The sequence below is a fragment of the Tigriopus californicus genome, chromosome 12 (assembly GCF_007210705.1).
Source record: "Tigriopus californicus strain San Diego chromosome 12, Tcal_SD_v2.1, whole genome shotgun sequence".
NCBI lineage: Eukaryota > Metazoa > Arthropoda > Copepoda > Harpacticoida > Harpacticidae > Tigriopus > Tigriopus californicus.
Window position 1 is genome coordinate 7,079,267 of NC_081451.1, and position 27,399 is coordinate 7,106,665.

At 44.7% G+C, this 27,399-nt stretch overlaps 1 protein-coding gene across 1 annotated transcript; it reads left to right on the plus strand.

Moving 5' to 3' along the window:
* The first annotated feature begins 261 nt into the window (after positions 1 to 261).
* Positions 262 to 26,735, plus strand: LOC131891427 (mucin-2-like). The gene is made up of 12 exons (XM_059240984.1): positions 262 to 721; positions 16,912 to 17,354; positions 18,884 to 19,412; positions 19,583 to 22,400; positions 23,460 to 23,639; positions 24,189 to 24,293; positions 24,368 to 24,551; positions 24,650 to 24,852; positions 24,955 to 25,083; positions 25,279 to 25,390; positions 25,815 to 25,981; positions 26,074 to 26,735. The coding sequence occupies exons 2-12, from the start codon at positions 16,985 to 16,987 to the stop codon at positions 26,182 to 26,184; spliced, it is 4,908 nt and encodes a 1,635-aa protein (XP_059096967.1). The 5' UTR covers positions 262 to 721; positions 16,912 to 16,984; the 3' UTR covers positions 26,185 to 26,735.
* Positions 26,736 to 27,399: the final 664 nt, after the last annotated feature.

Below are 27,399 nucleotides of genomic sequence, written 5' to 3' on the forward strand. Positions count from 1 at the left end.
AAGCTTGTACCTACTATGTGCGAGCGTACTTGTATCCCTGTCTCACGATGAGCCCGCCGAGTCTTCCACCTTCTTCAGAGTGGTAGTGTGTGTGTATATACACACACATACGCATGTACCTGCCTGTGTATGTCTTGCGATTGTGTACCAAGAAGAGCCTCCCGGTTTGGACTTGGTTTGCCTGGCGCTTTGGATTGGACCTACTCCCTTTGTGGGTCCCTTCCTGCTCAGTGGAAGGAGAGAAGTGTATTGGCAGTCAGTTGCGAGTTGGTGCACGAACAAGTGAGATCTCTTCAGTTTATCGAGTCCAAAAAAGAGGACGAGGCCCTCGTCCTTTCTTGTTGTTGTTGTTGTTGTTGTTGTTGTTGTTGTGCGTACCAGTGAATGTGTGTGTGCGTGCGTGCATGTGAGCGAGTGAGGGGTTTTGACTGCTGCCTCTTTCTCCTGCTCCCGCCAATGGTACTGCTGTTGCAGCTGCTGACTCACTCAGGTCTTCAACCACATCTGAACTTGTGCGTATTTGCGTCAGAGATTCCTTAAGATTCTCCATCTAGTAGCTGTATACATTTGAATATCGAAAAAGCGAATCTTATATGTGAATTTAGGCTGCATCCCAGTGTTGATAACGAATGGTGCTTGTGATAGTGATCCAGTAAGGCCATAACTGAAAGAGTGCGGTGTTAGTGGTTCTGCAAAAACGACAACGTTATAACTCGTCAAGGTAAGAAGACTTTCCGTTCACTAACCAAATGTAGTCGAGCAATACCGGAAAGGCTGGTCACTGCGTGCTACTGTTGTGCTAACTTCCCCTTCATTTGTGATATTTTCATTGCGGAATGATGTTTTGCTTCTTTCGGCTTGGCATTTCCAAGCTAAACGTTTTCGTGCTTTGTCTATTTTGGATTCAATTTGTGGGACCACGTTTCATTCCACCACACGAGATTGGGATTTTCTTTCGATTAGCCACTTAATTTGTTGGTAAAAGTAATGAATTGGACCGAATTTTCAAAGTGGAAGAGAGAGAGAGAAGACATGTGAAAACATGTGAAAGAGGGGCAGGAGGATTTTTGCACTTGTTTCAGGGCCAAAGTAAGCTGGCGGAATCGCCACTGGGACTTCATAATGAGAATTTCAATGTGCATCCTGACTATGTGATGCATAGCCCCAGTTTACAGGAGATCAATCCCTGGTCACTTTGGGTTGGGCTCGTATTCTGGTTTGACGACATTGTTTGAGACCAACTCATTGGATCGAGATCGACGCAGTAAGTTTGCCCCCCCCCCCCCCGAGGAGCNNTAGGGAGCCGCTCGAAAATGGGATCAGGGATTGGCTGCCCGAGAAAAACGAAACAAGTTCTGAGTAGCTGGACTCAACGGCTTCAAGAGAGGCATGATTATTTTTGTATCACTCACGTCCGAGATCCATTTCGCTAGCTGCAGCGATAGAGGTTTCGTCATACTAAGTGTCGTTCAACATAATCCGACAATATTGCCGACTGGAGTCCTTGACCAGTTCAATTTGCAGAGCGGGAATCGCCATCGATGCATTCATAAGAGGGAGCCGAATTTGGCATGTGTGTGCGTGTTTTATTTTCACGGTTTCTGGTTCCCTCTTTTCGGCCCAATTTAAGGAAGCCGCACTTGAAGGCTCATTGAGCACACAAATCATCGCTCTAAGTGGGACAAAAAAGAGAAATCAACGCGGCGAGATTTTCCTGTTCATCCCCGAGAATAATCGATCCTTCATAGGCTTGGCCAACCCCATTTTTGGTCAAAATATGGCCATACTCGGATCGTCGTTTCGTTCTTGACGTACCTGCTACCCTTGGATTCATGAAGTCATCTCTCCTTCCAACGCCAAAATGTCCTCTTTTTCCTTCTGCCAAGAAGGGCTGCCATATGGTGCCTTTACCTTCAACCAACACACAAACATTGACGAAAACGGAGAAGTAGGCTCGGATTCCGTCACATATGCACCAATTGCGTGAATTTCCCGCTCGAGCTAGCTGCTGGCTAGCTAGTTCTTTCATTTCTACACAGACACACAGATATCGGAGGGGCTCTAGTTCCAACCACCGATAGATGCAAGCAAGTGCTAAGAACCACGTGCATGTCATTTGATGTTAATGAGAAGCTCCGAAACGCCCGGCCGCGATAGAGTCTCTCCAAGGTTAATTTCTTTCATGAATAACTTAGAAATGTGTATCACACGTTGTTATCGAGACAAGCGGAGCGATTTGCATATTCAATGTTTTCCAACGCCTCTCAAAACTTTTTTGGTAGAGGCCAAGAAGCGTCGTTCCAGGTGGTCCCTTCTTCTCGCTCTCCGTCTCTCTCTGTCTCTCTTTCTTTCATCTCTCCTTGTGGTGGACATCTTGAGCCTGAGAAAATGAAATCCAAAGCAGAGGAATCCTTGAAGGAAGGCGCCTAAAGGGCGCTTCTCTCGCTCGGAGGGTTGGATGTCATGCCAATGTTGTAGTATGTTCGTATGTACGAAGCAAATGGCCACCACTTTCAGATGGGTCGTCTTGAACCCCTGCTCATCATCGTCAGACCACCAACTGTGCCGTATCCTTGCGTGCCGTGCGTCTGAATGGGTACCCACTGCATCCCATGATTTCCCTTTTTGAAACCGAGGCCTTCGGGGATTTAAGAGCTAAATTTGTAGACTTTTAGAGAACTGGCCAAGGTCAGTGAGTCAGTGAGTCAGTTAAGTGTCGCTCGGTCTGATTTCGGGATTTACGAAGCACCTCAAAAGTGTCGCCAAACGAGTTGCAATATTCACGCATGAACTTTTTCGCAACAGAGGCCTCTACATTTCAAATGCTGGCGACCTTAAAACAAGCTGAATTGAAGGTACTAGTTCTACTTTTTGTCATGACATTTGTGAGGCCGGCCATCGATGATGACCTTCTCAATGAAAACACTTCAGCTTGACAAACACCGTCGAAGTGTTGTTTGATACATAACACATTGTAAATAAAGAAAACTAGTACATATAAGCAAATTGCAAATTTTGCACACGAAAAGCCCTTTTGACTCCGCTTGATGATTTGCGGCTTCCTTTGGATAAACTGCTGGAAGCACTGCGGTTTTCTTATTTACTCCAATTAGAATTTTGTCAGTCCAAACACTTTGGCCTCCTACTACAATTCTAAAAGCTTCCATAATAGCTTTTGAAGAAAAAGAACGTGAAACAAAAGCCGCCATATTTACGACAGTTCGGGTTAGTTGACCCGTTCTGAGGTGTAATCATTGACAAGGCCGTTTGCTCGCTCGCTCGCTCGCTCGCTCAACAACTCTGTAAGCTTCGGATTTTACCGCTTTTAATTAATTAACACCTCTGCACTTCTATCAGGAAGTCCCGATCCGTGTTGGCTTTTCCGGTATCTCTGCTGATCTGGAAGAGTTGTAGCCAAAACTGCATCCAATCCCGGTTGGTGCCATTGAAAATGAATCCTTGAAAAAAAACCTACCGTTTCCAGAGGTGACACCGAAACCCTAATTGGAGGAACTGTTCAAACATTTGGAGCTGAACTTTGCTCGTAAAATTCGGGTCGACGAGCATGCCAGTCCGTATGGGATCGCTTACCATAGATAGAAACGAGGAGACGATGGTGGGCCAACATATTTGACTCCTATTAACAAGCCCGCTCCTACAAATGGCAAGAACCGAAGATTGGAAAAGGAGGCATGTTTTTGCTTGAGTAGCACCATCTTCTTGGACCCGGACTAAGGGGAAACGCCATTCAAAGTTTGTGATACGCTAGTTGCAGCATTCATGATGGGTTGGCACCTAACTGATCCATGAACTTTGCGCTACCAATAGTATTCCGATTCGTTTCTAGAAAGCGGACTGTGAAAGTACAAAGCAACTTCGGGCTCGGAGAAGCTTTGTTTCCTCTCAAAACTACTACTTCGTGTGAAGCCCAATTGTTCACAAGGTTCTAGTGCACAGTGCCAAATTTTGTCCCGCATTTTTCGCACAAGGATCACGAAACTTCTCCACTATTATTTTTGCCAAGTGCCCTCTTTGCCCTTGACTAAGGAGCACATTCCACCTGTCTTTCGTTCCATGCCTCCATGTTGGTAAAATGTTCATTTTAGGCCCTAGTGCAATCTTCATTATTGCCATCGACTCAGATGATGACGATCTTTATGATCATGATGATGGGAATGGTGAAGAGTGGTGAAGAACGAGCTAGGTGTATAGTAAGTAGGAGTAGTAACCTTTGGACTGACTGGAAGTAAAATCCGGATTTTGAAATAGTCTTTCTTTGTCTTCCAAGTTTGCCAAGACAATGATAATTGAAGGAGACGTGAAAAAGAATGACTATCAGTCTACCTAGCAGTACTGTATATTGTTTGAGGACCTCATTTCTGCACTAATGATTCCTGAAGCATCCTCAACGCAGACAGAATCAGAATCCAGTGCTTTGCCCAAATGGAGAGAGAGACTTCTGAACGGGCACACTTTCAAAACCAATCCATTTCTAAGCATTGACGACGGCCCCGAGTGTAAGTAGGTCTGTTTTATAGCATCAACTTCCGCAAAATGAGCTATTTCGAAATCGAGTTTGATTTACTCTGAAGACCTTTCTCTTAGATGTTATCCTGATTCTCCTCTACATAAGTGAAGTTTTAGTCAAGGGGGCGTCCTACTTTAATGTGGAAGACAGCGTAACCACTTGAGTCGCCTATAGTAAAGTGTCCACTTCTGAGACAAGGTGCTTTTTTACACTTGGTTGGCATTATTGGCCTCAGTCGGAGCCTCGTGCTTCTAAGCATTAAATACATTAAGGATAGATCGGTCTATTCCTTTTACTCAAGGAGTATTTCGAATGAAGCCACTTGACAATTGACATTCAACTTACGAAGTGGAGAGGAGGTGTCCATTTTCTTCTATCTCCTCCACCTTTTTGGCTCCTTTGGTTTTCGCGGCTTCTACCATGTCCTATCAGTATGTGAATACAAGCAAGTCTAGCTTTAGGATTCGTCACTTTTGTTACATTTTCAGTGCCTGACTGGGGGAAACATTGACATGTTTGAGTTGTAACATCGAATATTTGCTGGGTAAGGAATTCGCCCGTCAATTCATCAAGCATTTGTTCTGTTCAAGTAAGACATAGTGTTTGTCTAGAAAATGCGAGATCATATTTTTTGGGTGCGGATCTGGTCCCCTTTACGTACTTGCCACTTGCCAAGGCTTGCTTGCTTGGCCCTTACGAAAACCTGAATTGTGTACGTAGATAGGTACGTAAGTAGGGAGGGAGGGAGGTAGAAGTGAAATTTCGGCCCACACGAAGAAGTGTCTTAAGTGCATTATAAAAAGAAGTGCTCTACTATGGATTATGGACTATATGCAGTCCCCATGTGCTTGCTCTCGAGAGATTGCCTGGTCCGCGTACCTTCTTCCGTCCTTTCAAGATTTATGGATCATGAGTCTCTGAAACACTGCCTGCGAAAACGGTTCAGTCTCTACATACATACATACACATATACGTACGTACGTACTATACGTACTACGTGCATAGACGTGCGAACAAACGAACGATCGAACGATCCTTCCATCTATCCATCTATCCATAGGCGCGTTTCATGGATATGGCACGATTGGGAGCTGCACTTTTAGAAATTGGAATTGATGCTGCGAGTTCTCGCCAGTTCAGTGGGCCCTTCCTGGCTTCTTGATTGCCGCCTGCCAAAGGAGTGAAAATCCAGAACACGGCCCGACTACTATTATCGTTCCAAGGTCCACGTGTGATTATTACAATTATTGCCTGTTGCTCACCTTGGAGAGAAGGCGCGAGGAAAACCTCTTTGGAAGCCGTGCAAGAACCACGAGGGCTCTTTGTCAGGTTTGTACAATGGAATTAATCAAAACCTGCTATTGTTCCGTCCGTACAAGAAGCAAGAAGGAGTGGAGGTTTTCCGGGGGTGTTGGACTGAAAATAATCATAATGATGACAAATCCTCAAGCCAGGAGGCGTCCGACCCACTTTCGGATCGGGATGAGATTTATTACTAGAATATCGGCCCAATTTTGGCCTCCCGTGCATCTAATCGAAATATCGATGAACTATGTATGAATGGTTGACCATTGAGATTCAATCGATCGGAGCTCCTGCCAAGCTGCACCCCAGGTGCATGATGCTCTCGCTCTCTCTCACACAGACGCACGTACACACGCACTGGATGATGAGCATTCGACCCCGAAGGCCTGATAAATCGACTAACTGGTTAGTTATGATGATACGTTCATTTGGCTTTTGGTCGACATGATGAAACAAATAGGATCCGAGCATGGTTGGCGAGCGGACACAAATTGCTGCGAGTTAACCAAGCATAGCAAATTGTGTGACGAGAGAACTTGCATCCAACCGCATTGCTGTGCACCGAGGAACGGACGTTCACGAATATTATGATCTCTCAGCCATGAGAAGCTTGGCTTTGAAATCGCCTCATAACAGCACGAGGGGAGTACAATGCTGTGAACGATTTTTTGCGCTCGAAAACAAAATACAGAAAAGACTGAAGACAATAAATAACCTGAAGAGGTCGTTGAATGGCTTCTCAGATTTCAAAGTAGTAGGTCATTGGTTGGTTTCACAAAACCTCGGTAAATCAAGAAGGGTCAAAGGATGTGCCTATTTTAGTGGAATCACGCAGATTGACCAAACGAATCGGATTACAGTGCGATGCCACTCATGGGGGAACGTTTGCAAAGAAATGAAAAATAAAATCAAATGAGTGTACCCAATCTGGCAAACATAGTAAAGCACGTCCTAAATTGCTTCCCTAACAAGCATATATTGCGTTTTCCCCTGTTTATCATGCTCTGACCCTCGCGCACACATTTCAGTCCGTTCCTGAATAGATTCAGACTTATAGTGAACATGCAGATGTACTAGAACACTCAGGCCGAACTCGTTGAATTCCTCCTTGATACCATTAACTGACTTTCATTGGTTAGGACTCGCAGGAGGGATATACGGATCATGAAGCAATCACCATGAACACTAACACTCTCACACAAACTCGCTCACAACATTTAAATAGGATTCATTTCCAAGTCTTGGCAATCAAGGTCGTCGTCGTCGCCGACGTCTTCGTTCCACTGACTTCTCAATCGCACATATGCTGGGAAGTGAGAACGTCTTTAGCGCTCTTGGCAACCCTGGTCCTGATCCGCACATACGAATATTTATTACCTTTACAAGCGTACTAATCAGGACAATTACGAATGCTCATTTGGCAGCCGGTCCAAGAGCCTCCTTGTCTTGCTTGTTGTGAGAATTTTTTTGTAGCCCCATCATTACACCATCCATCAGTTTTTGAAGGAGGCGCATGAATTTACTAATGCAATGCATGCATAATTCGTCAAGTCGTCTCTATGAATAAGATACCAACCCGTCCGTCTACCTGTCATTGCGGATTTCCCTTCACAGTCCACTCCCACGTCCTTATTTACCAACCTATATGGTAAAAAGGGGCCCTTGAACGGATTCGGATTGCGTCAGCCACCAAGAAAGTCCCTCCACTGGAAGACCCCCACACCACCGCGAAAAGAAACGATGATTGATTTTGAAAGTCATTAATCACGCCATCCATATCGTTGGGGGGATGGTCGTGGTGAAGGAATGACAAGCATAATTTACCCGACCGGGGACAAGCCGATCAAATCAACAAAGCCATCCTTCTTGCTGCCCTCGCTTTTCCGCCGGGCCTCGGTCTATGTAGATGGGCTCCGATTCTTTTTTTTTTTTATTACATGTAATCATCGTCTTCCTTTTTGATCTCAAATCTGATGGCCAATACTGTGTGAACCCACTGTATGAAGAACCAATTCAGTCGTTTCCTATATCGGACATCAGATCCGACTAATAACGCTTAAGTACAGGATGCAATCACATTGGAACTCTGACCATGGAGCCGTTATGTACCTACTGTACATATACTTATTTTGAAGGGAAATCGATATTCGGTTTCAATATGGCGTCGAATGTATCTAGGGTTGGAGGCTTAAGGGAGCTGTGTCTGTCAATCTCATTCGTTGATGGGAAACCGTCATCGTGATGGAGAAGGTATGAACAGCCCGCTCAGCCCGAGCTTCTTCAATCAGACCGGCCCTGCTCAATATAGTTGTTTCAGAGTGTGGCCAAATTCCAAGGTTGTGTTTGTCGGAAAAACCGGCTCATTTCGTGAGAGTTTGGTTGGGTCGTGTCAGAAATTCATCTAATTGCTCTCTGTCCTTGACCCGGCCTGCTCTCAGCCATTTGTCACCGATTGTAATGGTTTTCTGAATACATGACCCATACGGGTGGATTGATATTTCAAAATTACCCATTTCATAGTCCACCCTATCCTCCTCTCGAAACTTGAGGCTCTTTGTTCAAGTGAGTGCGCAGATCGTTCATTAGTCATTACTGTGTAAGGAAAGGATCCCTCGTAGTTTGAGGCCTCGTATCTTCCTACCAAGCGTTCACAATCAATTAAGTTGGTGGTGTGAGATACTATATGGCACCACCTGAGCAGGTGTGTTTGTGTGTGCGTGTGTATTTAGCCTTGACACCTAAGCGGGCTTGGGCCAGTATTAGTCGAGGTAATGAACGATATCAAGGCTCAAGTTTGGTGGGAGAAGTCAATGGATGCAGCAGTCGATTCAGCAGGAGCTGGAGGAAAAAGACTGCTTGGAAGTGAAATTTATCTTGATCTCTCTCGTCCCCACTCACAAACTGGCTCTCACAGATCGTCAGAGAAAACCGATAAATAATCGTGCACGGGAACGTCTATTTCTCGCTCGGACCCAGCTTGTTCCGTATGATATTAATGGTTTTATTGCCTCGTCAATTTATTTTAAAAGAATCGCCATAACTGAATGTGTATGTAGCTAACTTCATTCATTTAGCATCTGCACAAGTTGGCTGTGATTAGGAGCTGGCTGGAACCAGACCTTCAAGAGGCTTGGCCGGATTTCTCTCCCCTTGTCAATATGGAGCCTTTCAAAGAAGACTTATCAGAGATTACACATGAAGAAAGAGGGAGGGCCAGGAGTTCGACGCTTGTTTTGGCAAGCCTATTCAGATTGCAGCGAACGACGATGACGACTGGCAAACTCAAATCCCGCCTTCTTCATCCTTTTCTTCTTGTTCAGTAACTTTCTCTTGAGAGACAAATTTATCCTCTCATTCCTTCCCATATTTGACTGACTGACTGACTGAGTAAGTACGTGAGTGAGTGAGTGAGTGAGGGAGTGAGTGAGTGCGTGCGAATTGCAATCAAGCGAAGACAAAGTTTGTTTTGCTATCAGTTTCCACTTGATCGAGTTTCGTCATTCATCAAATGAGAAAAGATTGCGCATTTCAACGGATCATTCCGACATCCGACATTGACAGAATGACCTCCATTCATCATGCGGATGAGATTCGTCCGTACATACATCCGTATGTGGTAGAGATCAAACGGTCCACGTGGCAAATGCCCACACGCTGAAGGATCCCATCCGCAAAAAGCACTCAACATGTGTTCCACAAAAGGGGAGAATACTTTCCACCCGAAGATATATCCCTCTTCCACGTCAAGGCCCATGGAAACTCCGTTGTTGTGCTGCTGTGGTTTCATTTCAACAACAAAGAGAATCACCATCATCATCACCATCATCAGCATCATCGTGGTCTCTATTCTTAGTAAACTTCAATCTCTTCACTTTGAAGTCCTCTCTCTGTCTCTCTCTCTGTCTCTCTCTTCACCCCACTAGCTCCACTAGCACCAGCACCACCAGCATCATCATCATCATCATCTCGTTCTATGTACTGTAGTTCGTGAACCCACCACTCGATTTAGTCCTTAGGTCTAGTCCCATCAATCAGGGAAAGGTGAAGAAGTCAAGGACTCATCCATATAGACACAACAAGCAAGATAGAGAGAGGCAAGAAACCACTCACTGGGTGCGACAAGAGATTACTAGCTACCCACTTACCTCGTGGGCCTTCGAGGATTAGCATTGTTGCTTTTGGCCAAATGGCACGGAAAATTGGTGAGGCAACAACTCACCGAAACGTCCGAGTTTGTGATGGTGGTGTGTTCAACAATAGTTCATTCAAAGATCCTTCGCAAGTCCTTGTAGCAGAGCTCTGCATTCTATTCATCACTCTCTGTCGGACAATGATGCGCCGCCAATCGAGGTTAGACTCAAGCAAGCCAGCTATTGAGTATTGAGTTGTGGGCTCAAATGGAACGGATAAATGATCGCGACGGCAACTTTCCTTGTTTTCAACGTTTTTCCTCCACGGATTCCATCCCGAACCCAATTTCGTGCTGAAAAGACTCGGAACGACGACGAATGGCTGCAGGCGAAACAGTCAATGGGATTTTCTATTGGATTAAGTCCTTGACTTAAAAGCATTAAAGCTGAGATACGAATTCAGCAGTTCGTTGAAATTGAGGCACTAAAAGAGACTACCATCACTACCAAGTATTATTTAGCTCAGAGTGGGACTCTGAACCCAATTCTAATGTACCGCTAAGTTTGCCGGATAAAGAGTACAATTCTAGGAATTTACACACCCTAAGGGAAGCATGCAGTCCCCTGTTTCCATAAGTTTATTGTAGAAAGTCATCGTTCCAAGTTTTCGAGATTGATACAAGGATTTTGGCAAATACAATGAAGCTTCTCGCTCTGGCGTGACCAAATTGTTTTCAAAAGAAGAAAATTGTTCAAATGAGGCCGCGAGCAGGCCTCAGGTGTGTCAAAACATGCACGATGTACACTCGTACGTGTATGTATCATGCGCTTGGTTCGATAATTTCCTCAATGCCGCACATAATTGGAATGACCCGCGAGGTTTTTTTTCTGTGGACTCTAGTCAGCTAGCTAGGTAGTACATATGTTGATTTGTATGTTTGTATCGACATGTATGGCTATGTTTCTGACGGGAGGAGGGGGGGAGGCGTGGCTAATTGGCACTCCACCTAACACATCGGTCTCACCAACATGAAGAAGGAGAGAGAAATTCTTGGTCAACTTCTTAGTTAACTCTCGATCATTCCGATTCATTTTGGAAAAAAGGTGTCTGTAATTTCTTTCGAAATCTCAAGATCTCGGAGAGGAAACTGGTTGGCGTTATTATTGCCTCATTGCCGATCGGGAAACCAGGCCTCGACCCAGTAACAAGAAGTTGGTATTTTCGAATTCCTGAGGCCACAAGCTCACTAAACTGTACATTTTTTGCAACGCCCGGCCTCATTTAATTCGGGAGTTTTTATGATTAGATTAGAGGTGCACTCAATTGGTGGTCGGAGCTAACCTTGACATGTCTCTGATAATAGCGCTATTGTTTGATTGCTGTCCTCGTCAGGAATCTCACAGTTGAGACGAAGTAATTGCCCGACGAACTTCTAACTGGAAATAATCTAACCAGCCAGCCAGCCAACCAACCAACCAAACCAACCAATGCAATCAACCAACCAACACACCAACGGGTCAGCCAGTTTGCCAAAATGGGATGGATGATGGGAAGCGGAGAGCGGGAGTGAATGGGAGAATTAATTTGAAGCCAATGACATTCCACGCGATCCAACCAAATTGCCGACCTTGTTCCACGAATTGCTTGAGCAAATGAGTTTGTGCGTTTTGTCAGCCAGGTCGAGTTTTTTTTCGAAGGCAATCACGATTCTTCCTCTGAAGAGTCGCAAACCTTGATCCACGACCCGAAGTCGTATGTATGGGGATGTTACAATTGAACAAAAGAAATCATGAGACTTTTATTACACACTACCTACGTACACTGTACCTATCAAAGGTTCCCTATCACCGAGCCCATTCAAAAATTAAGGTAAACCAAAACGAGTGACAAACGTCAGAAGACTTCCAGGCCAGTTGCTCCTCTACCAACTAGAGGATGCCAATGACATTTCCTTGGTTCGCTCAAACCTGTGGCAAAATCCCATTTCAACGACCAAAATCCAACACATGGTACACGGACTACAAATAGTAACCCGACTCTGCCGATGAATTTTATAGCTCCTTGAGTGCGAAATAAAGAATGAAAGCCTCAGCTAGCTCGTATTCATTCGTCCAGATCTAATTGATAGTGATGATTTCTCTTTTTAAAGCTTCACACTTGCACACTTGGGCTGAGGAGGGCGGAAGAAAATGGAAGACTCAAATCTCTAATTGGGGCTACCAAGGACGAAATCTGTCTTGCCTTGATCCTCTGAAGGGTGTTTCCCATTCTTATCTGTAATCTGCAGAACTTGCCAGATGAATAATACAATTGAAATGATGTCCTTTTAACAGAAGCATGCAAAGCACAAGCAAAGCTTCTTCTTCTTATTTTTTTTTTCAAACTCAAAGGGTGGCCAAAAATTGCTTGTTGCACTTAAAATAAAAGGATTGAAATAAGGAATCGGATTTCTCTGTTGTGACTCATCGACCACGGAACCTTGTCCATTCCAGTCACGTTGAATTGATTCAAACAACCGGTTGAAATTCAAAGCAAATTGAGGAGTTCCATTTAGGAGGATTTTCTTATTGCATCATCGAGAATTGAGATGATGGCTTGGAATTGTCGTAAGCCAAACTAATCCTGAGGCAGGTGGTTTCTAATTGTAGGCCTGATTGCACATAGCAGTGGTTGTTGGTAAATACTGACGGCGGTGGGCAATGCCATGCTATGCCCTAGCTAAATGCTTGTGTGTGTTTGTGTCCCGACAATTGGGTTGGCCTGATGCCCAAACAACTAGTGTGTGCATGATGCATCCACACACATCCACCAAAGGTATAAAGGAACCCGCCAAAAGCCAAAGGATCCCCGAGATATTCTTCAAGTCACAATCAGGAAGAGCACTTCTTTTTTTCTCTCTTCTTTTTCTTCGTATTCCCTTCTCAATCTTCAATTTCCCAAGGTCGGGTGTGCGTATGTGTGTATGTAGTATGTAGTATGTGTACTGCATTGAACGAACACGTTTGAATGTGCTTGTGTGAGTGCGTGTCACGAGTCCGGAGGTGGTTGTGCGGATGTGTTTTCCCGAGTGAGTGCTCGGTGCTCTAGTTTAATCAAACCTCTTTCAGTCAAGTTCGCCTTCTTCGCTGACTTTTATTGCCACGTTTCCAATAACATGGGCCCCAGAGCTCGCGGAAATCTTGTCAAATATCGGAAATTCCCCAGATGCAGGTCTCAGACGCTCCAATGCCTCCTATTTCTGCCTTCTTTTCCCCGTTTACCTACGTGCTGTACAGTATTGTATAGAGTAGTCCACTACTATGCATGATTAATGAGCCAAAAGCTAGCTCTACACGTATAAAGTGTCAAATTGTTATCGGCCAGCAGGTCTGTTCCAATCTATTGGTGGGATCATGTCGAGTGGGCTTCACCAGAGTCAGAGAAGAGGCTTTTCGACAGATTGTCTTGAAGGTCGCCCCGCAAACTTGGCACGAAATTTGGCACTGACGATCGATTGAAGCTCTGAAAACGAAGAGAAAGAACCCCTCATCCATGCACGAGCGAGTGACGAACTGACAACAACGAGGATCGAGCTTGAGCGACAAATCGCTGTTTATCAATCACCAATCATCATCTGCATCGACGATCGATGTATCTTGACTATCCTCTATCTCGTCTCGTCAAGGTTAGCCTTCGACGGGTAGCCAATCGAGCGACAGGTAAACCGAAACTCCTCTCTCGTTGCCCAATTGATCCCTGGCATGATTTGCATTTCACGAGCTGAAGGTGTTTTTTTTTGTCTTCTTCTTTGAAATACGGATTCAATCACGGAATGGTTGGTTTTGAATTCGGAGGAAACATGGCACCGTTTTTGACCAAGAACATACCGGAAGCAATCGCCGAGTCTCAAGCATGGCTCACAGCAATTGCTTGCTACATTTTGCTTGCCATATACGTATTGCTGGCTGCGTGCGTACTATTATCTTCACCGTGAGACGGCCGTTGAAAGGCACATATCGAATTGGAATCATTTGCGTGCGAGTGATGATGATTCCAGATTAATCGCTGGTTAACCAGGCAAATGAAAAAAAAGGTACGGTTCGATCTTCAGCAGATCTGTCCACAAAACCTAAAATTAGACGCCGAGCTTCACGTTGGTTGGAGATGGCTAAAATTCTGACAATTAAAAACGAATTCCCGGGCGGAAGCACCGTCAAACAAGCCCAATCCTCATGCCGACTGGTGGGAATGATAATAGTGATCATAATCATAACAATAACCATGCTCATATTTCTACACGAGAGAAACGCATCGTCAAAAGTCTCAGGATATCCCTAGGAACTTTGGGGAATAACCAACCTTCAAATATCAAAAATCATGAATCTAAATTTAAACTGATATCGTCGTCTGTGTAGCCTTGAATGGGTCGTGATTCTGATGGTCGCGATCGATTCCAGCTTTTTTTGTGTCCCAATTGTCCCCCGGCGTATTTCCCTATTGTGCGTTTAGTCAAGTCACATGGAGGACCAGGACCAACCATTTTCCTGAGCGTGGCCCGAGATGAATTTCTTTCATGCCCTCTGTGGATGGACTAACATCCTAAAATGAGTCAATAGCGTGTTTGAACGTTCGCATTCGGCGATCAATTGGACTTTGGTGAGGTCAAGCATGCCCAAGAGCAGAATGGATTCACGATCAGATAGCCTGATGACCTTGGGACGCTCGGGTAGTACTACTACATATACTATATGTATACTATGTGGACTCCGAGAGTGAGTGCGTTTTGTACTTTACTTCAAGAGGATCCCATTGAGATTTCTCAAGACAACAGGAAGATAGGAAGAATTAATAATGAATGATCACTGGAAAGTGAGTTAGCTTAAAAAACGCCCTCACGAATTGAATTGAGTCAATGGCCAGGCATCTTCGGAGTATTTCAGCACGACAATGATGACAAAATGAGGAATGATCTACCAAACTCGATCAACCATGTTTTGGAGGCGTTGGAATGAAATGCCACATTTGGCAGTGCAAAACCAGGCGTTTAGGGCAGATCGAGCTTCAACGACATACCCCGAGTGGCAGAGGCTTGGTTATATCCGATTTGGTTTGAAGTATTTCCTCATTCAATCTCAAGACACCTCACTCCTCCTCCTCCTCCTTCTCCTCCTCTTCACATCCTCCTCCTCATTCTCCTCTTCTTCCCACAATACTAAATGTTCATTGGGACCACTCTCTGAAGTATGGAGAAGGGAGTTAGTTAGGTTTTTCTTTTGAACTACAAGGTGCGCTTGTGCATATATAAGTATAGTTCGATAATCAAACAGAGAACCAGAATGGGTTCACGCAACCCTTTTACTCGTGGAGGGTCATCGCTTTTAAATTACAGCATGTGTGCTTAGGTTCCCAAATTTCATGTTTGAAATGTCTTTGACACGCCAATCCAGCTGTGGCTGATTTGGGAGTCTCAAGAGTTTCAGCTGAAATGATGTGAGAGAAACAGGAGAAGAAAAAAAATGATATAGCAGGGCATAAGAGGAAGCTCCTTAAGTCCATGATATCATCCAATATATCCTTCTCATTCAGTAGTCCCTTGAATTTCAAGTTGTCCCTGAAGAAATGACGATGGGGGTTTGTGAAAAGAGAATTGCCAGGGAATAACAATTTTCCAACATCCCGGAAATGATTGGTGCGCTGGTGTCTTGTGACTACGAATTATTCCATCACTTCTGACAACTGATTAAGCTCGGTTCATTATTTCGAGGAGTGGAGCATATCCCTCCAAAACAAGATACCAACCCAGATTGACGATAATCAGGCCCGTTTCGTCGGGTGTTGAGTGACCTCCAAGGTGCACGAACGATTACGATTACGATGATGATGATGATGATGATGATGCGTACTTCACTTTCCTTCACGGGTATTTGGTGAGTGCCTGATATGAAAAATGGCTGAAAATTGATTTACCTAATGATACCGCCAACCTTGAAGCAAACATTAACGAGCTGACTCTTGGATCTTCCTTTCATCGTCGCAGAAAATGGAAGTGCAACTCACACATCCGCCCTCCTGAGATTAGTCTGAACTTCTTCACACAAATTTCGAAGGGAAAGAATCTCCCCCGGTCAAATCTAAATTGGCCTCTGAAGAGAGCACCTCCAAGGATCTGTCGCGTAAGAATCTTTTGGAAGAAATTGATGCTCAAGTCTGGCATTGTCCCCCGATTGTCTCGTGTCTATTACTCGTTCAAATGTGGCAGGTCATTCCTCATCTAGAAAATTGGTCTCCCAAATTGAGACAGGGAATCGACGGGAAAAATAGATGTTTCCTCTGTAATATATGGGGAAAGTTCCTCAATATCTAACTTTTGGTGCGAAACCGTTTGGAGCGTGTCAGAATGCCAATGTCCGTATAGACCAGTACCACCAACATATCTCTCCACTCGGTTTTAATGAAAAAGTTTAAACTGTTGACTACACAGCGGAAAGTTAGCCACCCTGAGCTAACTTGACTGTCCTTAATTGCAATGCTCTCCCGTCACACGGACTATAACAAACGGAGATGGAGTTTGTGGCAGAACAAGAAAGGTTTCATGAAGAACTAACACACACACACACACACACACGCACACATCTGAAACGTACTTCTTTTGTCATCAAAAGCTAGTTGGTATTTCTGTCTGCGGGCACGCTTAAAGGCTTAAATCAAGAGGTAAAACTTGACATTTGATGACTGAAAACGAGCTTGTTATTGAAAGTTCTTGTCAGGGGGCGGGCGAAACTTGACTTTGTCTATGTATGCATGACCAACTCGACACTTCAAATGATCGAGGTCTTATTTTCAAATCTAATTTACGCGCTTTGTTTTGACTTATGAGCATTCCATTCAATTATTTGACCTTGCCCCTTGTTTCCCTTGCTGGTCATGGTCCTGAGCAACTCTTTGAAGCTAATTTTTCCACTTTTCAGTCATTGCCCACACACTTCTGGGAAGGAAAGAACTGGAATAGCAAGAGCAAGAGGAGGATGAGCCGAGGTCGGAATGGCAATTTGTGCTCAACTGGATTGTAACCTCGATCATCGGCGGGTGTTTCAGGCCCCCAGAAAACCCATGTCAGATGCCATCAGTTCCCATTGGAGACCTCCTGGGCGACGACGGTGGCGAAGGAGGCTAACAATCACCACAGCAAACCCAACCAGCTACGGCGACGGTGTAGCCAACACCATCAACATCCCCAGGGTTACCAAGCCACCATCCTCTCAAAGTGTCAGAAGTTTAAGGAAAAGACAACCCTGGCGGATCAGTTGGCAGATGGGATTGTGGGCTTGTCTGTTGATTGGCAGTCTCTATGGACCACTCTGCTTCGCCCACGAAGAGACTCTTGGCACAACTGTGAAGCTACAAACGTCAGGTAAGTAAGGAACGGTCGAGGCAGACGGGAGATTTGTCTCGGGTCCGTCTTTGGGGCCCATTGTGAAGTTTTACTTAGTCGTTTAATCAATTAACCACTCCCACTGAATCCAAGAAGAACAATGTCCACTAAGAGCTCGCGTGCATTCCGATCGGGAAGCATTTCCAAACTATTTAGTTGACCTAGACTTCTGAGGCTCAATGTACGGTTTTTTTTCTTTCGGCCAGAGAGTTTTTGAATTGGACTTTCATCATCGCTTTCATCAACCCATTGAAGTTGCGATATTAACAAAACTTTCCGTGCACCTCGTTGATGAGGCAAATTCTTAGTTTGCACGATAAATAGCAATAGAAAATCTACCTTTAGCGCAATTCACTGGGGAAACGAAAAAATGTTCTTATTAACTCCTAATGAGATCACGCATCTTTTGATTTAACCGCGAACAAAAGAGCTGTACTCTCAAAGTCTAAATTCTGAATGAAGTAACTCGAACCAAATTGCTTCTTCTTCCAAACTTCTTCCAAAATGAAACTAGGAAAATTTCCGAATTCATTTGTAGTACAAATAAAGGAATGCACATTTCAAGGGATTCCAAAACTTTTGGCATTTCGAAACTAGAGTCCTTTTACTCAGAATAAAATCAATGACCAATGAAGGTTTTCTTAGAGTTCAACCTCTTTTCCATTAAAAAAAAAACACCTCACACAACCGTATCAAAAGTTTAAATTAACTGTTTTAATGAATATCCCAGTAAGGTCTTGCCATCTGAATCTAGTTTCATCCCCTCATAACTTAAAAGCTTTGCATAGCTATGTAGGCGGATTGAACCTGAGTTACTCTTGCATTTCATCTCGGAGATTGTAGCAGAATTTACATATAGCTTTACTTGGTTTGGTCGGAAGCACGAGGTAAAAGACCATGTTGAACAATCGTCATTTTTTGTTACACACAAAGCGTCCATAGCTTGAGGGAGAACCAAGCAATGGCAGCCAACGGGAGGATCACTATGAAATATGTGTAAGGAATTGCTGGATCCCAGCCAGTTCTGCCTTAGCATAGCCTTATTACCATTGGAAGGGAGCACGTCGCCAAGGATCTAGGGTTCCTCGTCTACTCCTGAGAGTGGATGTGCATTATTACATCCTCGTCGTTGTGGGAACTTTTTTTTCCTTCAATGACAAAGAGCCATGCTAATTATGGAGGAGTGAGTCCCTGTTTGTTGTATGTAGTTTGTGTATGGAAAAAAAGTGTTGTTGAACACAACCCGTAGAGCTTTGTTAGACTTGGTTGGTCGTTTCCGCCAGTATCACTGAATGAAGATCTTGAAAAGGAACTTGGTCAACAGCTTGAGAATGTCCTTGGGTTATATTCTCTTGTAAACACTTGGATCAAATCCGGGATTTTCCCTCTAAAACGCAGCCTAGAGCCTATATGTGCTGTAAACCATGTTAAGTGAAGTTTGATTCTGCCATGGGTACTCTTATCTGAGATTCACATTTGTTAAATCAATGGCTCGATCTCAATTTCAGATTCTACTGTAACTCCCCCCACTCTCACAAGTCCGGCCGACCACCGAAATGGTCGAAGTTCCAGTTCCAATTCCACTCAAATCAAATTTGACAACTCTGAGTGGATCCCAATCACCGAGGCATCCGCGGACCAAATTGAGATTAGCAGAGAAAATTCAACCGCCTTCGGGGAAAAGGTGGCTGCAAGTACCCCCAGTAGTCAACTCATTTCCAATGAACCTGACCTTTTGGGATCATCGAGTACGGCGAGATTGTCCTCAACCACTACCACCACTAAAGCCACAACCACCAAGAAAAAACCCACCCCATCTCTGGTGGTAGAGTCTGACCTTGTGTCGGAACTGGAAATTACCACGGCCAAATTCGAGAGTGGGAAAATTGACACCACTAATCTTCCTGGTGAGGATTTTGGCGAGGATTCTCCCACGGCATTGCGAGTGAACCTCGATTTGGAGGAAGAAAACGAAGGTGGCGTGGAGGTGGAGAAAATAATCGAAGACGCAGGCGATGAAGGCTCGACCATTTCTAGGTAAAGAGGTTCCCATTATTTCCAGATGTTAATAGGATATTCAAGTTTTAATTTTAAGCTAAATTCTCCGCTAAAATCGTATTTGAGACCAAGATGCATTGACACACATCTAAAACCATTTTCTGGCCAGGCTTACGACACCAAACTTTAACTATTTTTCCTCATTCCAGAACCCCAAAAGCCTTTTCGGAAGCCGCAGAGGATACGAATGACGATGGCGACGGCGAGAATGAAGGGCCACTTTTTGGACGCAGGATCAAGTCATCATACTCTCCATCGCCTTCAGGGAGAGTCACGGCCGTTAATCTCCGAACTTGGAAAGAAACGTCCACTTTAGACCTAAATAATGTGTCACTCAATCGACAAAGGAAAATTCAACCGTCTGTCTTGAGGGAGCGCAAGATTTTCTTGGGGGCTCAGAACACCAATAGGAATTCTCCAATTGGGACCAGAAGGAAATTGGATGACGAGAACAATAGACGGGTTAGAAACCGTTTGGGAGAGTTTCCGACCAATACAGAGGACGAAGAAGAAGAGGAGCAAATCGATGGGGATGATGATTTGGAGGTCGAGACCAATAGGGCAGTCATTCGTTTGGTCTCAACTGTGTCCCCCAAGCCCTTTACTCAAGCTGAATCCAAAGACACGACCGCATCACTGAGTGCGAAATCAGAGGCACCCACGGAATCATCTTTCACAGCAACAACGACCACGACTGCCCCAACCACTTTACCCACCATTAGAAGTACTGATGCGGTAGTAGAGGCATCCAGAAAGTTACCCACCATCTCCATTGTCAGTGGGAGCTTCACTGGAGGCCGGAGATATTCCACAACACTCAAAACCACAATCAAAGCCGCAGATGTGGTCGAAGGTCAGCAATCTACCAGTTACGGTAAAAAGAGAACTGTAGTGAGGAGGCTACCCATTTGGAGCAAGCCTACTAATGAGACTCCTCCAAACTCGACTGCGTCTTATTCAAGGGAGGGTGGCCAAGTTGAAAAGATGAAAACCCGCATGAGATTGAAGGACTCCTCAATTGGTCACATTCAGAGTAAATTTCGAGCCAATCCTCCTCATCCCACCGTGGGCTCTTCCGCCGAGACCCCGGGCTCAGCTGCTCCCTCGGCTGTGATTTTGAAGGACCTTAAAATGTTGCGCAGAAATCGCATGCGCTCCAGGATCACAACCCCAAGGGCTCCCACAATACCATTTTCCAACGAGCCAGACCGAGTTCCACGAAGGCCCGTGGAATTACAAACATCTGAGGGTATAGAAGCAACTACAACGTCAACGACCACTCCAACAAATTCTTCCACGCCTACAACTCCCTTCACTACTGTCGCAACATCCACCACCACCGCATGGAAGACTCCCAAGACTACAGCAAGAACTATTAGCACTACTACATCAATGACAGAGGCAACGGTAACTGTGCCTTCTTCAACTACAACCGCAAATGTAACCACTCCAATCCCAATCACAACCACGACCTCCTCAACATCCACTATCTCACAGCCTGAGTTGTCAACGTCTTCACCAGGAACAAAAAAAAACAATATGTTCGGACGTGGTGATTTCGTTCCTGGGCCCCACATTACAACCTCATCGGGAGAGGTAAATGCAAGTGAATCGAAAAATGACCAAGAAAGGCCACAGTCTCAATCAGATCTGGAGAGACAGGATGGCAAAGCTAAGGTCGATTCCCAAAGACCAGACAGCATGAGGGAGGACCTCATGGCCGCTATTCGAAGAAAAATATCTGAAAAACGAATTTCGTCACTAACGGACCAACTTGGGTCGGATTCCAGGAACGAAAACTCCGAACGAATCCCAGCGTCCAAGACAAAGGCTGATGAACGGGATGCGAATTCTGTAAGATCAACCGAACTTCCGGACATTTATCGACCAATCCAGAAGCCGGATACAACTTCCCTGCGGGCAGATCCCAACTTTAGAGTCCCTCAAAAGCCTCGGGTTCAATTTTTTTTGCGTCTTCCGAACCGAAAACCGGGGTCTGCGCCGGAGAAAATAACTCACTTGTCCCATATCCAGGGCAAACTGGCGCGATTGAACGCAGCCATTACGGAGGGATTAGCCAATGAACGGCGAGAGCAGGAGTTAGCCCGACGCAGAGAAAGGTTCAAGGCCAAACGAATTCAAGAAGCAGCGGAATCTGAGCCTGAGATAAGCAGAAACACGTTTGTCAAGAGTAACTCCAACGTGGTCTTGTCCATTGGGCAACCTAACCCCAATGAAGAAAACGCTACAATATCCCACACCCCCAGGTCTAGGGTGACCACTTCGACAATGTCATCGCCAATATCGTTGAATTCGTCCCCAAGAAGCATTTCCAGGGTCATTTTACCGCCCATGGAGAGAGCTCATTACCTGGACGTATTGAGGGAGCGGACCCGGGCCAAAATTGCAGAAGAGACAACCAACACCTCCGTTGACCCTACCACTGGTACACCGGAAACCACAATGACCATGATCAAAACAAGCACGAACACCCCAACTACTACCATTACTACTACTGCAACAACAACTACCACTACTACTTTTACTACGACATCAACATTTACTACTTCTACTAGGTATATGTCACCCATCACAACAAATACCCAAAAGCCCAAAAGAACAACGGCCAAGTCGGTGAAGACCACGTCAAGGGCCACAATGCCTCCGGTGCCCGTGACCACTCAAAAGATTTTCGAAATCCCCCCCAATGTGGTCAAAGAGCATCCCTCGTCCCATTTCAGGCCTCAAGAGGCTTTAGAGAACAATGAATCAACACCATCAAATAACTCGGATGAAGGGATGATGGTTTATGCCAACAGCAATTCCACTGCCACGGTTGGAGAAAGCTCATCTGAGGCCATGATGAATGATATTACTGGAACCACCATCTACGTGGTTTGTGTCCTTCTCATCATTCCCTTGGCTGGTCTAGTCGCCTGGGGCATACGATATGCCGTTAGGAAGAAGGTATGAGTGAGATTCTAAATTTTAAATATCTCAATTTTATATCCAAAAAGTGCATTTGTATGAGTGAAGATCGATTATTCGGGATTTGTCTCTAAAAACGGCGAATATTTGGTTGACCTACGCTTTTAGGAAAACAGGCTGAAAGCCGGAGGATAATGAAGGCCAAGTCATAGGATGACTAACCGGTTTGGATTGTCTAAACGCTGAGGGGAATGTAATCCCCCGTATTGTCATGGGTTTCTTTCGAAGGCAGGATTCGAACCCAAGACCTCTGGGCACTACAATCCTATCTCTGTGGGTTGCATTACGTGGTCGGTTAAGATATACCGGTATATGTTTAGGTGGCTCCGGTAATTCTCTAGTCATGAGAATTGAAACTTTTGCATGAGCGTTAAAGCTGGTATTCGGACATCATTGACGGAATGTGTCATTTACCTCGAGAGTCTCATTTTGAAATTGCCTACTTTGTGGATAAAAATGTCGAGTGTACCTCAACCATCCAAATATCAGCCTTGTTCAAGAAAATGACAGACGCTCATTTATGAATTCAACCGATAAAAATAACTTTTTTGGCATGTCCATTACTTGGTTTTCCGATTTCATTTAGTTTCACAAGTTCATCTCTTTCCGCGAGTGGGAATTATCTCCCAACTGTTTCAATCAACTCTAGGAGTTTCAACTTCTTTATGTTTATCTTCTTGGATATTGAGACATGGATTTTCTTGAACAACAAAATGGTTTTAAACAAGTTCCATCTGTTCCATCTGCTCAATCTAATCAGCATTTTAAGCGTTTACCGCCCCTTGATGGATGCCTCGCATTCTTGTCGTGTTCCCAACGTCTCCGAGAACCCTGATAAATGTCGTCAAATCAGCACCCATACTGTGTTAGATATTTCTTTCAATGAACAATTCAATTCCCTGCACACAATCGTGCCCTTTTTACTCTCTGTTCATGCTCTGATGTACAGTACATCTTACTGCCTTTTGTCTGCTCGACCATGATTATTACTCTTGCCCTGTTCGTGTCAATAATCACCACTGTGTGTCTTTTTTTCAGGACTTTTCAAATTTGGAGAGTGGATCGGAAACGGGTCTGAACTGTCCCATTAATGACGAGGATATGCTCCAGATCAATCATGGGAAGACCAATCCGGCATTGAACAACAACAACAATCGCACAACCAATGTGGACGACTTTGATGATGATGAGATCGCCTCCAATGGCGAGATCAGCCAGGTACACTAACAACAAACACTCGTACTATTATATGTCGTTTACATAAGTTGTGGAAACACCGTAGCCCATGAACTTTCTTGAATTCTTGAAGATGAAAAATTGACTTGTGAACCTTTTTGAGACAGGAATGATAGCAAGACATGTCAAGTTCCCCGAGAAGAAAGCCTTAAAGATGGTCGAAAGAAATGTCTTGCCTATTCAGATCTATTCTTCAACAGACAAAGGGTGGGACTGGCTTTATCGTACCTATTCAGCCTTTCTCGGGGTTACGACAAGTTTAAAGACCATCCATTTTCGGTCCTTTTTCGAGCTTAACTAGACAAGTACAGCATTGCTTCAAAATTCTCCTTTCCTCGAATCATGGAACATCCTGCGGCTGAAAAACTTTGACGCCGTGGAATGATTGTGTCCTTGGAATCTTTTTTCCAATGACAATGACTCAGCAACCTTTGGATCTAGTGAGTTTGGGTTATGCTATAGGTTTGATTTGTTGGTAGAACGACAACCGGGTCAGCTTAATTAGTAGAAACCTCGTTCGTCCATTTTTAGCTCGACCATGCTGAGGTGTCAGAAATTCTAATGAAAGGCCCTTGGCAATACGATCGGCAAAACCTGAGACTCCTCACAGTCTTGGGAGAGGGAAACTTTGGGAAGGTAAGTGTCCTGGATGAACAGCGACATGGTTGCTTGATGGGACAAGTCTACTAATCTAATTAATAAAATCATAGGTATGGAAAGCTGAGGCTGACAATATCTGTGGTTATGAGGGAACCATTTTGGTGGCCGTGAAGACTGCTAAAGAGGGCGCCCCTCAGAAGGAGGTCGGGGATTTGCTTCAAGAGATGAAAATAATGCAAACAATTGGGCCTCATCCGAACGTGGTCACGTTATTGGGCATTGCCGTAGAATCGGGTAAGGCAATGAAAGATTTTGTAATTGCTCATTGGCAATTACCCACGCGATTGTTTTCGTGCTCAACCCACACAACATTTGATTGCTTTCCTCCGCAGAGCCATATTTATTGATCATGGAATACGTGATGTATGGGAAACTCCTCCAACACTTGCGTGACCAGAGATCCAAACAAACAAACTTTTTTCAATTCTCATCCGCCGAGCAAGGTGTCGACGATCTGGGCACTTTGCAGGCCAAGGATCTGACCAAGTATGCCTATGGCGTGGCCAAGGGTATGGAATATATCGTGTCCAAAGGGGTAAGTGTAAAGGGGCACTACATCACAAAGGTCAGCCATAAGTGCATGTTGATAATGTGTCCATGGATCACATGCATGATGAAATGATGGAATTTCTATTAGATTATCCATCGCGATCTGGCGGCACGAAATATCTTGATCGATCATAAGAAGGTGTGCAAGATCTCGGACTTTGGGCTTTCCCGTAACCTGAGCGACACTGGAAGTGAGATGTACGAACAAAAGACCAAGGTGAGTTGCGTTTTCTTTCTTTGATTGGACACTGCTTGTTACAAAGAGGAGGACAAAGAGCCTTGCAGGGACTTTGTCCCCTTCAGACGGACGGAAATGTTGTCCAGAGTGAAGTTTCCCTCTAACAACCATTGAATGTGTTTAAGTAGTGACAGGTTTTGACAAGGCCGCCGTCGGTTTTGCTCGTGTTTTCAGGGTGCTCTACCCATTCGATGGATGGCTCCGGAATCGCTCTACTTCAGTGTATTCACGCCCAAATCCGACGTGTGGAGCTTCGGAATCCTCATGTGGGAAATTGTCACTTTAGGTAAGTTATCATTCACAACTGGTTCCATAAATCTCTTGAGAGCGCTTCGAAGGACCAGTAAAAGGCTGTCTCATTTGACAATCCGTCCATTTGTGGGAAGTTCTGGAGCAAGAAAATGCATCTGCACACTAAACTCGTACGTCAAGTACAGTACGTACCACATACGAATTCTAGACAAGTCCAGTTCCATTTTTCTGTATTTGATGGCGCCTCAAATTCAGCCGTATCTCCCATCAGCTTTTGACTCTTCAATATATTTCAAGTTATTTCTTTCCGTTATTTCAAATGCAACGAATTTGGAATGACAATCTTTGTGGACCTGTCACATGACAATTGGAAAGTACTTCCTCGAGATCCGGGATCCTTATTTTGTTCCCTTCCTCGCGTGAAAACGAATTTCTCAACGTTGTTTCGCTTTTTGCAGGGTCCACTCCTTATCCCGGAATGGGTGCCAGGGAGGTGATGCGACGCGTTCGGGATGGCTACAGATTGGAACGGCCTTCGCATTGCCATCCGGACCTGTACAAGATCATCGCCAAGTGCTGGTCCGGCGACATGAACAAGCGGCCAGATTTCACCGAATTGCGACAGGTACGTACGCGCAAGAGCCGCGTTGGTCATATATATTGTGTGTAAGTATGATGTGTAAACGAATTTTGGCATGCCTTTTTGGTCTTCTCCAGGAACTGGCCAAACTGCTCGAGGATCAACAAGGCTATATTGACCTTCAAAACATCCCCGAGAACAAATACTATAGTATGACTCAGAACAGCAACGAGGAGGAGAAGCTCTAAAGATTGGCTGGCGGCTTCTTCCATGATCCCTGGAGCCATTTGGCCCGGGCCTGCATGACTTGTCAAACGTGACCCCCAATCCAATCTGTAATCGAGATGAAAGATGAAGCGGAGTGTGGAAACCACTGATCCAAGAAGCTCTCGATGTCCTTTTAGACGCCAAACCTCCCTCTTCTTTCACTGGGCCGTTTCATTTCCTATGAAGAAGATCAACCCACTAGCCAGTCAGCCATCAAGCATGAGTGCCGGCCAGCTAGCTTCGAATTACCATACGAGCTCAATGAACTGCAAGGGAAGGGCAGGAATGTCAAATCAATCTGTGATGATAGCTCCACTGCCATAAGGGGGCTATCTAGTCTCATCATTCTTTTGTAAATACTACATGCTACATTCACACATCCATTCCACATACCAGAAGGTGTGCGCACACACATCCATCCAGTCACAATCATGAATATAATTGTAAAACATACTTATATTTATACATTGCCCAGTGCTCATGGTGTCGTGCATACAATAAAGATTCTTCTTAAATAAAGATTGAAAACTGAACGTGATCAATTTGTCATACAAGGGAGTCGTTAAGGATCTCGTTGCCAGTAGAAGACTTCATTATTATCAACAAAATGTTCTACGAATAGCAACTACGTCCACCAATTAGTAGAGTTGTGGTGAACCTCGCCATTGAATGGTGCGATTCCAGTCAAGGAAAAGTTGTCAAAAAGTCGTTCGAAAGTTGCGATATTATCCGCAGAAAATGGGAGCAATCCAAAGTGAGTACCATTGGTATGAATTCACTTGCCAACACAAACATGTCCAAGCTACGAGCACAAACGAAATCTGAGAATGGACCAGCTTCTTGTTCCATTTCTAGCTAACACAAGCTCGTAAAACTTGACTTCATGAGACACGGTCACATCCCTGCCATTAAGTGGGATCTGGATAATACACGTCATTTGCATTTTTTCCTTGCTCCTCTGAGTCGTACTTGGGATGTTTTGAAATTCAAGTTAGTCAGTCGTGTTGGCTCTTTTGGCCCAATCGATTCTGAAGTAAATCCAGGGCAAATAATATAGTTCTAACTAAGATGTGCGGACCACCACACCTCACCGCATCACTTACATCTGTTCTTCGTTCCTTGCTTTTCGTCGTTCCACCTGGCAACACGGTAAACGCTCTGAAAGCCCGTATCATTTCATGATTACAGAATGGCCC